This window comes from Suricata suricatta, chromosome 8, assembly GCF_006229205.1.
Source record: "Suricata suricatta isolate VVHF042 chromosome 8, meerkat_22Aug2017_6uvM2_HiC, whole genome shotgun sequence".
In the NCBI taxonomy this organism is placed as follows: domain Eukaryota; kingdom Metazoa; phylum Chordata; class Mammalia; order Carnivora; family Herpestidae; genus Suricata; species Suricata suricatta.
The window spans coordinates 57,882,363-57,894,747 of NC_043707.1; the positions used below are offsets into that span (position 1 = coordinate 57,882,363).

Consider the following 12,385-nt stretch of genomic DNA (forward strand, 5'->3'; position numbering starts at 1 on the left):
AAGGGAAAAACCCAAGACACACTTCCTAGGGGGGAAAAAAAAAACAACAACAAAAAAACAAAAGAAAAACCATCATGTAATTTCTGTCCTTGATGGAATGTATTAAATAAGCAAACACCACCAACAAGCAAAACAAGTACTACAATGTAAAAATATTAAAAAAAAAAAAAGAAAGAAAACTCTCTCACATGCATAAATGAAAGATTGCACACAAAGAAAGAGATTGAAGAAGACACCAAGGAATGGAAAAACATTCCCTGTTCATGGATCAGAAGAATAAACATTGTGAAAATGTCATTACTACCCAAAGCAATCTACACTTTCAATGCAATCCCCATCAAAATTGCACCAGCGTTCTTCTCAAAGCTAGAACAAACTATCCTCAAATTCATATGGAAACACAAAAGACCCCGAATAGCCAAAGTCATATTGAAGGGAGGCATCACAATCCCAGACTTTAACCTCTACTATAAAGCTGTCATCATCAAGACAGTATGGTATTGGCACAAAAACAGACACATAGACCAATGGACTAGAATAGAGAACCCAGAACTGGGCCCACAAATGTACGGCCAATTAATTTTTGACAAAGCAGGAAAGAGTATGCGATGGAAAAAAGACTGCCTCTTTAGCAGGTGGTGCTGGGAGAACTGGACAGCAACATGCAGAAGAATGAATCTAGACCACTCTCTTACACCATACACAAAAATCAACTCAAAATGGCTGAAGGACCTGAATGTGAGACAGGAAACCATCAAAACCCTCTAGGAGAAAGTGGGGAAAAAACCTCCTAGATCTCCACCACAGCAATCTCCTACTCAAGACCTCCCCAAAGGCAAGGAAAATGAAAGCAAAACTGAACTCTTGGGACTTCATCAAGATAAAAAGCTTCTGCACTGCAAAGGAAACAATCAAGAAAACTAATAGGCAACCGACAGAATGGGAAAAGATAGTTGCAAATGACTTATCAGATAAAGGGCTAGTATCTAAAATCTACAAGGAACTCACCAAACTTCACACCCACAAAACAAATAACCCAGTGAAGAAATGGGCAGAAGCCATGAACAGACACTTCTGCAAAGAGGACATCCAGATGGCCTCCAGGCACATGAAACGTAGCTTCTGTTCTTAACATTGTCTTCATTTGATTCCCGTGATCACCAGTAACATCTTGCTGCTAACTTCCATGGTCACTTTTGTTATTTTATTCGACACCTCAGCAGTATTCCCCACAAGTCTGTACTTCATTCTTCTTAAAAGGCTGCCTTTCTCTTCCCTTAATACGACACCAATTTTTAGGTCTCATTTCTAACTTCTCTGGGGCTCTTTGGCCCGATTGCATTGCCCCAGAGCTCTGTTGTACACGTTTGTCTTCTCTGTGCGTGCCCGCCCTCTATGGCAGTATTTAGCCTCCGCCTTTCACTGACGGTCAAAACTTTCAAAACGGCGTCTCTGCTCCCTAGATTTTTATATTACCTCCTTTACACCTCCACTGACACGCATATTAATCATGAACAACTTAAAATCATCTGAATTCTTGATCTTTTCTCCCAAACCCATTTCTTCTTTAATCACTTCATGTGAGTAAGCGGCACTACAATCTCCCCAGCTGAACAAGCCAAGATTCGGATGTTATCTTCTCTTATTTTTTTTTTAAGGTTTAAATTTAAGGTTTTCTTCAGTTTCTCTTTTTACTTTCCATCCTAACATCTCTTCTGAAGCCAGTCCTACCAACTTTATTCCAAAAATATAACCCAAACCATCTACTATTTTCCGTCCCCATCACCACTTCCATCATCTCTCACCTGGACCATTGTGATAATCTCTTAACTGGTCTTTTTGCCTATACTGTATTCCCCCTATAATTAATTTCCAGATACTAGAGTGATCTTTTTTAAATGTAGCTCACATTCTATTACTCTCCCCATCTTCTTACAACTCTGGTAGCTTTCCAACATATCTAGAATCAAATACAACTATTCTGATTTTACATAAATTTTTTGGACCAACTCTCCAACCTCATCTACTTTTCCAGGTATGCCCTAGACACATTGGCCTTTTCTTTTCTATAATTAATTTCTGCTTCTCTTAACCTATCAAGTATGTCCAGATACAAAGCCTATGCAAAAACACTAAGGAATAACTAACATTAAGTTCTATATATATTTCTTATACAATAACCTCGTGAAATAGATATTATTACTGTTGTTACCCCTGAGACTGTGGGTGGTTAAAAACTGTAAAAGATCCAAGAGTAAGTGATATATTCAGGATCCAAATCCAAACAACCAGACTCCTAATTCATGCCCCCAGCTTTAAGATATTACCTTCTCCTCGCTGATCCACTGTCTGAATGTCCTTGCCTTCAACTTATGATTTCATAGCTGACTTCTGGTCAATGAGACCTCAGATTAAATATCACACTGAGAGGTCCTCCCTACTCATCTCATCTAAAGCAGCCCCCAAGTCACTATCAAATTACTCTATTTAAATATCTGCACTAAAATCTTTCCTGATATATTTACTTAGTCTTTTTTTTATTCTTCCCAAAATGGAAGCTTCACCAAAAAAAAAAAAAAAAGTGTCTTTTGCTTACCACTCTAATTCTAGTACATAGAAACAGGGCTCCATGCTCATTAAATCTTAGCTTGATAAATGAATGACTAAGTGCATGAGTAAGTAAATGATTCATTTAAGCTATTATTTTAAAGATTTTAATACTTTAAGGCTATTAATTTTTCACTTCAAGTGTGCTTTGTAGATTAACGCTATACAATTTAGTTTACTCAAAGAACGTCACCGTGTGATGGGAAGCTATAGTGGATCCAGGTCAAACCCAGGTGGTACCAGGAATATAGAAGCTGGCATTGCACACTGGCAGTCACTGGGCAGATGAGAGATAACTAATGGGTGACCGACATGGAGGAAATTGATGGAGAGAGGAGTCACATAGAAGAATCAAAGAATGCAAAACATAAAGCTCATAAATATTACAGGAATCTCTCTGGCCAGAGACCTACATTTAAAATATCTTTACTTGGAACCAGAGCTCACATAGTTACACATGCATAATTTTTAAATGGTTTATGTCTAGGAACACCTGGGTGGCTCAGTCAGTTAAACAGCCAACTTCGGCTCAAGTCATAATCTCACAGTTCATGGGTTCGAGCCCTGCGTCAGGGTCCGTGCTGACAGCTCAGAGCCTGCTTCAGATTCTGTGTCTCCCTCTCTCTCTGTCCATCCCCTGCTTATTTACTTTCTCGAAAGACAGCATAAACATTTCATAGTTTTTTAAAAATGGTTTATATCTAACTTAAAACCCTATTTACTGAAAATCTCACAGAGTTCAAGTTTACAAAATTGTATTGATTTACTAAATTATAGAGATCAGTTTCCTTCACTCAGACAGGACAACTCCCAATGAGAGACATATGTAAGACCAAATCAGTGAAGTCTTGTAAGTACAATTGCTAAGTATGTCCCTTCTAGGCCCTCACACTCATTTTTTTTTTTTTTACAGAAAATTAAACATGGGAAACTAGTTGAACTTGCTGGTTTCCTCCAATGTTTGACAGTTTAGAGGTATTTTTTGAAGAATAAAGGTAAATGTGGTTTAGAATGAAATAAATTTCAAATTATCTAAAGATTATCTTATTGGAAGTGATGCCATTATATATAAATTTTAGTACTCAGGGCTGGCTTTCTATCTTTGTCATTAATACCAACAGATATTCAGTGCACTTGATGCTAGATCCTTTTCCTCTCGATATAGTTCTGGTCTGAAATAATTTCTTCATTTAACTTTGTCAGTTGATTTAAAAAAGAAAAAAGAGTAAAATAAGAAATGGAAAGGACAAGCAATGGTAATTTGAGGAGCTACAACATATGGACCTATTTGTCTCCCTGTTCCCCAATATCCCCGTCACCTAGCACGATATTGATACATAAACTCTCCGTAAATGGTTCTTAAATAAGTTATTTTACATTTAAATATTAAATACTGGAGCGCCTGCATGGCTCAGTCGGCTGAGCATTCGACTCTTGATTTTTGCTAAAGTCATGATCCCAGGGCAATGGGATTGAGATTGTATTAGATCCCCCCTCCCCCCTCCCTCCTCTCTCCCTCCTCTCTCCCTCTGTGTGTGTGTGTGTGTGTGTGTGTGTGTGTCTCTGCCCCACTCCCCAACTCCTGCTGTCTCTCAAATAAATATTAAATATTAATTTTACTTTCTAACATTTAGAAAAAATACCCATTGCTACAAGAAGAAAGTCAAGTCATTTTTAGTTTAGGTGTCAGGAGCTTTTAAGTTCTCGTGTTAATTCTATCTTAATTCCTGGTCTAAGTGATCTAATCTCAGCAGTATTCCTTTGCCATATGGATACAATGCTGGGTAAACCCAGACACCACAGAAGCCAAGACACCCCAAGTGTTGGCAGTTTGGAGAAATGTTGATTATATGAGATTCTTGGCATGATTTCTAGTCCCAAATATAGTTCTTATACAGGTTGTAACTATCCAACTCAATTCATATTACATAAACAGAGTCCAGAAGCTCATTCACACACATAAAATGAATCAACATGCAATACACACGTATCAAGCAAATATTGGCTTTCTTGCTTTGTCCAAACTGTGCTTCAGCTTTCAGGCAGTAGAAGCTACCTAAGTTAGGGAACGGACTTTCCTGATTAATTAAAACTCAGAGTGAGATTTTTAACTTTTATAGTCTGCCCATCTAAACTGTTTAGGTCAAACTCCGTAACTACAAAATCTCCATTCACTTTTAGTATTCATACAACTTGAGGCCACTATAATGTCTTACTGGGTTTTCACTGGGCCATTTCCCTTGGATATAAAGTGTTATGGAAATGAACATTCCATTATGTTTATGTTTCATACTGAGATACTATACTCATCTATATCCAGACCTCCTTCCCGCACATGTTTGTCCATTTTGGACTGACTGCTCTCAAGGTCTACTGCACAGATGTTCTTCTTGGGCAAGAAGTTACTGTTTTCCTGATCTCATGCATGCCTGCCTTTTGTTATAGTATATCCCCAGGTAACTTAAGGAAAAGTACCTTGTAGGTAAACTTTTGCCAAGTTTTCATGTGAGATAGTATCCTTATTCTATATTCCTCTGATTTTCTCCTCAAATATACTGTTTAGGGTCTTCCAGCATCCAGGATAAGTAAGCCCAATGCCAGTCTAATTCTCATCTATCTGCATGTGACCAACTGCCATTCTTTCTCTGAAAAGTTCCAATTTCCTCTCTATTAATCTAAGACTTTAGTCATTCTTGGTGTAAGTTTTTTGAAAACACATGCTTATCTTTGTTTATCCATTTGTTTTTAAAGGTCTGAACAATAGGTCTGCTTGGAAACTTTGTATTTAGGTAGGTTTTGTCACTGTATCCATGGTGAGTAAGGCAGGAGACTGTCAGAATCCAAGAGCCCTCATCCTGGAGCTCCAATGCCTGTATTAGTTGCCCTAATCCTTCTCAAGTATTTAACACAGACTTGCAGATTTGTTTAAACTGCCTCCTGGGTTCCTGGATCTAGGGATGAAGACTTGCTCTTCAGGCCTGCCTTCAGTGCACTAGATCACCAGTACCCTTGCTCCTACATCTTTAATTACCACTCTATCACCTTCTGCCTTCTAGAAATTGGTTACAATTTCTTCTGTACTTATTCTTATACCATTCTCTTTGCTTTGGGCTTTTTTTTCCCCCCACGCATGTTTTACTCCTTTACTATCATTTTAATTAGATCTTTGGCAAGAAAGGGGATTAAAGCATATATTTGTCCATCATACTTAAGCCAGAGTTACTTTCATATTTTACCTAATTTACTTATGTTTTGCTTAATAAAAGAATTTATTATTCATGCCTAAAGGGGAAAACATGTTTTTGGCATTTTTCAGGAGGAGATCTTCCTGTTTATTTCAATTCACTTGAACTTTTTGCACACTATCATCTATGAACTTAGAAATCATTAAAGATCCTATTACTTTCACTTATTGTGCTTTCAGAGCACATACTCAATGAGATGCATTCAGAAGATATTTGTTTTTGTCTAGTTCAAACTGATATTACTTACCCATATGTTGTTCGTACGTTTACACCAAGGGGATACACTCTTAACAGGCTTAACCCAACATCTTGCTATTCAATATAGATAATGCCATAAAAATCTTTTTAACTATCTGCCTAGTTTATCAGGTATAAGGAAATTATAAAGTATTTCATTTACATAAAGTATGTAAAAATGCCACCATGTCTAATTTCTTTCACAACAGGAGAAAAAATGTATTCCACTCAGGTTTCATGAAGTCCTAGAGATTACTAAATTTGTAGTTATCACTGAAATAATAGTATAAAATATGTTATCATTTCACCATTTTCCTAACTAAACAGCTCAGTATTCTGCCAGTTACAAATTATTCTTACCAGAAACATATATAGAAGAAAAGGAATAAAAATAAACTCCAAGCTAGAGTTAGTTATGTCCTTAATTTGCTTTAAGAATCTGTTGGGATTTTTTAAGTTTATTTTTTTGATGTCAGCCTTAGCTCAAGTGGTTACTTTGCAGCTGGTTGTTAAGTTTATTTTTTGAGAGAGAAAGAGAGCTGGCCAAGGACAGAGAGAGATCGAAAGAGAGAATCCCAAGCAGGCTCCATGCTGTCAGCACAGAGCCCAACGTGGGGCTGGACCTCATGACCTGAGCAGGAGACCAAGAATCAGCCACTTAACTGACTGAGCAACCCAGGTGCTTCAGGGATCTGTTCTTTATCTCCCAAATACGTGCAAATAGGAACTACCTAGAAATTTATAAATTCCAAGGATAGGCAGAAGATGGAAGAAACATAGAATAAACAGAACAACAACAAAAAAAAAACTAAGTAAAAATAAAGAACATAAAGGGGGGAGGGGTATAAATGGATAGGATATTCCTCTGTTTAGACTAAAAGTCAACCTTTTTTTAATGTTTTATTTATTTTTGATACAGAGAGAGACAGAGCATGAGAGGGGGGAGGGGCAGAGAGAGAAGGAGACACAGAACCGGAAGCAGGCTCCAGGCTCTGAGCTAGCTGTCAGCACAGAGCCTGATGCAGGGCTCGAACCCACGAATGTGAGATCTGACCTGAGCCGAAGTCGGAGGCTTAACCCACTGAGCCACCCAGGCGCCCCCAAAAGTCAACATTTATAGGCACTCATATTGCCTTTCACAATGTGTATAATTTTTGCTATTCAAAGTCTTTGATAATGCCTGGGTTTCTGTTTGGTTTAGGTTTTGGCACTTTTGAAGTCTGAAGTTTTCCTAAAATCTTACAGCTAGGATGAAAAAAATATATAATTTTTTCAGGAAAGTCCTTAATTTTTCATTGTGTATTGCACTGATTGATATTCTATATCGTTCACTGAATGTGACTACAGGGTCTGGAGGAATTGAGGTTTTTTTAGATTTTTGTTTGTACCTTCAATGGCTGCTGTATTGAGCCCTTCTATCTGCACAAGGCATTTACCCTTCAAAACTCTACCTTTCAGGTAGACTGTGATTGCGTTCTATTGTTCCATTCTGTAAATATCTTTCACAGGATCTGTTCACCGAAACAAACTTTCAGTCAGCTTACAGAGTTCTTTCTGGCCTGTGTAAGTTGTCCAAAATCTCAAGGCAGGGGGGGAGGGAGGGGGAGGGGAGCAGGTGATCAGGTAAACATGCCCATGGTCAATTTAATTTTTCTGACTTCTTTATTTAGATGAAGCAGTTGCTAAATTGGTATAAGGACAATGGCTTTCCTCACTACTTTCCAGATTTTACCAATCATTTCGCATTTTAAAACTCCCACTCTTTAGATTTAGAGCACTAAAAAAGCCAAGTACTCATGGTTCAAATTATAAATGCACAGCACCCAAAATGAGTGATCATTAATTCAGAACAGGTGATATTAATGTCATGGTTTTGCTTTATTCCAGGATCCCTTTCTTACTCTCGAGTATGATATGAGTGTGGTAGGGGTTTGACTTTGGTATAACTATGTGTGTTGCAATCATTGGTCATGTTCACCCAACATGTTTATGTTTCTCTAATTTCAGCATGTGGCAAATTGATGAAAATCACAGGCCCAATTACAGTCAAGACATCTGGAACCCGATTTGGTGCTTGGATGACAGATCCTTTAGCATCTGAAAAAAATAACAGAGTATGTTCCTTCCACAAATGTCTTTGCTTAGAATTATATTTTACTTGCTCTTTATGTCGATTAAACTATTCTGTTCAGATATTAGTTTCAGCATGAAAAGTGTTACACTGTTTGCAAGTGTTCCTAGTTTGATAGTATTCATCTACAGCAACCTTATGTTAGTAAAGTGTTCCTACAATTCATCAGTAAAGCCTCATCATTATAACAGCTTTGTTTTATGCTAGAAAAACGCTGATTACAAGTATACAGAATTTTCTATATACTCCTTCTAAAACTTCCTCCTTAGTGTGAGGAGAAAAAATAAACAGTAAGTGAAAAACTCAAGAGCTCACTAAACAAGGTGGAAATATCTCTGGAATCTAGAGGTAATTTTTAAGTAAGTAGCACTAGAACTTTTGGGGTGTATTTTCATAAGTTTGCAATGCCTGTATTATGCAAAATCAACATAGTGGAAACTTACCACAGCTCTCCTTACAGTCTATTACCGAACTCAGTTTACATTAAGATTCTCAAGGGTTACATCCAAATGAGATTAGTGAAACTATTTTACTAACATAGCTACTAAAGAGTAGTCGTACTTATAAGCCAATCTAATGAACAAGCATTACTAGAAGTTTGCCGGGTATTTCTAAGGGAGAAATAAGTGTAAAATGACCATGACTTTTTCAGAGCAAAAGATGGAATAAATTTGCTGCAGGTGATTTTTTTGCAGTTATCACACTGTTCATTTTGTAATCAGTGCAAGATGATGTTATTTGCATTGATACATGTTTAGTTCACTCAATGATATGCACTGAATGGTCAAATAAGTAAATAAAAAGAACAAAAAGAAAGTCATCTTCAAGGCAGTAAAGTCAGTTGTTTACTTTCCTCAGAGAAAATACCATGGTTTTTGCCTGTGGTACTCTCACATTGCAGGAGTAAGATAGTGTGGCTTCCAGATCCTGAGAACAATGATACTCACATGTGCTGATTCTCACTGTCCTTATTTTGGAATTCTCAGAAAGTTACAGAATTTAGTCACTTTTATTTTTTCCCCTTTTCTTCAGGTCTGGTACATGGACAGTTATACTAACAATAAAATTGTTCGTGAGTACAAATCCATTGCAGACTTTGTCAGCGGGGCTGAATCAAGGACATACAACCTCCCTTTCAAATGGGCAGGAACTAACCATGTTGTCTACAACGGCTCACTCTATTTTAATAAGTATCAGAGTAACATCATCATCAAATACAGCTTTGATATGGGGAGAGTGCTTGCCCAACGAAGCCTGGAGTACGCTGGCTTTCACAACGTTTACCCCTACACATGGGGTGGATTCTCCGATATCGACCTAATGGCTGATGAAATTGGGTTGTGGGCTGTGTATGCAACTAACCAGAATGCAGGCAATATTGTCATCAGCCAACTTAACCAAGATACCCTGGAGGTGATGAAGAGCTGGAACACTGGCTATCCTAAGAGAAGTGCAGGAGAATCTTTCATGATCTGTGGGACACTATATGTCACCAACTCGCACTTAACTGGAGCCAAGGTGTATTATTCATATTCCACCAAAACCTCTACGTACGAGTACACAGACATTCCTTTTCATAACCAATACTTTCACATATCCATGCTTGACTACAATGCCAGAGATAGAGCTCTTTATGCCTGGAACAACGGTCACCAGGTCCTGTTCAATGTCACACTTTTCCACATCATCAAGACTGAGGATGACACATAAGCAAATGTAATTTGTTTTCATTGATCTAAACAGTGTCATTTGTGATAAACTCTATAGGATCCCTTCTGTTGTTCCTTTATTATAACTTCTCATCATTTCTCCAAAGCTTTTTTTATTATAAAGTGGTTTTTCAAAAAATAGCTGAGCCTGTGTAAATCAGCCTGTTGGAAACACATCTTAACTCCTAAATTTACAGGGCCTATCATGTCCTTACCATGAAAAGCACTAAAAAGAGTTTAAATGGCTAAAGTTATAGTTTTGCAAAAGATTAATGAACTGCCTTATATTAGAGTCAGAGACTAATGATGGCTTAAATGCATGAATGTCTTTTTTTTTTTAATTCTGTCATTTTTTTACTGTCTTTTGCTCTACATCAGGAAATATTTTGGTAGGAATTAGGGGAAAAAAAGCACTTTCCTCCCATTTATTTCTAAAAAAGATTTAAGGATTTTATTTATATGGAAAAATTATACTACTCATTTTGCTGTTCTAGAATTCTGATGCGGTGCTGTATAGTCATTTTTAAATCTCTTGCTAACATTTTATTGGCAATATGTATTTCTACCATTGTAACAACCATTGTGCAATTGTATCTCTTCACTTCTGTGAAAGTAAGTAATATTTTTTATAAAATACACTGAAGTTTAATCTCAGTAATTATCATGGGCCAATTTTCAAGTGTGGTCAAGAAGGAATTATCTTCTCGGCTTAACCCTTTACTTAAAACGATAAACGAAAAAAAAATCAAACTACATCCCTTGCATAAAATATTTATATTAACCCAAGTTTATCGGATCACTAACACTGATGCTAAACCTGATTCAGTGAGGAGGAGTTCCTCTGTTCACTTCACTGCTTACAAAAATGCCACGAAGTCGGAAAATTCAGATTGGAGTTGATTTTACTCCATTATTATACAACAAAAATTCTGTTCTTCATAATTATATAGTGTTTTAAATTTCACACACAACTTGCAATAATGTAAGTACTTGTGTCAGGAATTGGCAAGTACATGAAGCACATAACAAGACTTGAAAAGAAAATTCCTGTGATGTCTTCTAGATTTATGGAGCTCTGGAGAGTTACTGGCAATATTAGTCTGGAAGAAAATGATGGGAAAACTTGGGAGTTGTCTGTGAGGTTTAAATGTACAAAAAACAATTCAGAAAACAAGATGGGAAAGCAACCCCTTGTTACCCTGATTCATTATGTTTGCAAAATAATGTAGCCAAAAAAGAAAGCTTTAATAATATTTTATGTTAATAATGCCAAAAACATGTAATCAGTATTTATCACACATTTCATTGACTGTGGATGTATTTTCCATATATTAAGAATACTTACCTAAGGCAGTTTTACAGAATCTAGTGTGGGTTGCTTTTTAACAATTTAAAAAGTATATTCTATAACTAATAATGTTTAACTTAAATTATCGTAAATGTTTAGTTTCACACATACATAATAACTTCCTTTGTAAAGTAAGGATATAATAATTCAGATAAAGCATTGTGTAAAAAAAAACTGCTAACACTTAAGAGTAATTCATTTCAGAGGTCACAAGTAAAACATACTTCTCAAATATTTCACTGTCAAAGTCCTAAACCTAAATAACTCACTTGAGACTGTCAAAGTTTATCAAAGATTTCTTTTCCTTTTGCCTACAAAAAGTTAGCATGACTTAGTGACCACTCGGGTCCTTTTGGTTGTCTTCTCTCCTAAAATGTTTATGTAAGTTCTTGTCTGCTTTTCAGTGTTAGAAAATTTAGGGGATTCACTTGCCATTGTATACACCTCACAAAAATATCAGCCAATACTTTGTATATCAAGTATTGTATGAAGAAAGAAAGTCAATTTCAAAAATGAATGCATTTTTAAGCAGATGGCCTCTGATGGATATCTGGGTCTTCGTTACTTTTTTTTTAATGATGTAATATGGTATCACGCACTCAAAACCTGGACAATCACAGCTTTTTCGTGAGATGTGCAGCTTGTAAAGCCCTCTATTGTTTTCTGTGTAAGGCTTCGTCACCATATCCGATTCCCAGTGTATGTGCTGCTAGGACAAGCACAGATTCTATTATTGTCATCGAGTTTAAATGTGATTTGCATTAAACATTTGCAGTTCAAGAGCTTTTTTCTTAATAAATTATTATCAATTTTGTGCCTGAACAAGAACTTACTCTAATCACTGTTTTTTAAATCTCAAATACAGGAGGAAAATATTATTTTAAAATCATCTACATGACCCCATCTGTAAAGAAATCAAGCTCAGAAAGTATTAATCCTAAATGAACTGTGCAACTGGTATTTTCTGAATTAATCAGATGATTAACAAACATCCATGTCATTCAAATATTAACATGATTATGGTCTGATTGTGTTTGTGTGATATCTGGATTTGTGGCACTTAAATCATAAGACCTATTATCTACACTTATATCCATTAGTTTATGAA

General features: G+C 36.4%; 1 protein-coding gene across 4 annotated transcripts in view; it reads left to right on the forward strand.

The window, feature by feature from the left end:
- OLFM3 (olfactomedin 3) overlaps positions 1-12,105 on the forward strand; it is a 172,770-nt gene extending 160,665 nt beyond the window's left edge. For all 4 annotated transcript variants that reach the window (XM_029949418.1, XM_029949419.1, XM_029949417.1 and 1 more), the window contains exons 5-6: positions 8,097-8,203; positions 9,253-12,105. In XM_029949418.1, coding sequence (XP_029805278.1) covers positions 8,097-8,203; positions 9,253-9,930 — 785 coding nt within the window. In that variant the 3' untranslated portion in view covers positions 9,931-12,105. The remainder of the gene's footprint in view (positions 1-8,096; positions 8,204-9,252) is intronic.
- Positions 12,106-12,385: the final 280 nt, after the last annotated feature.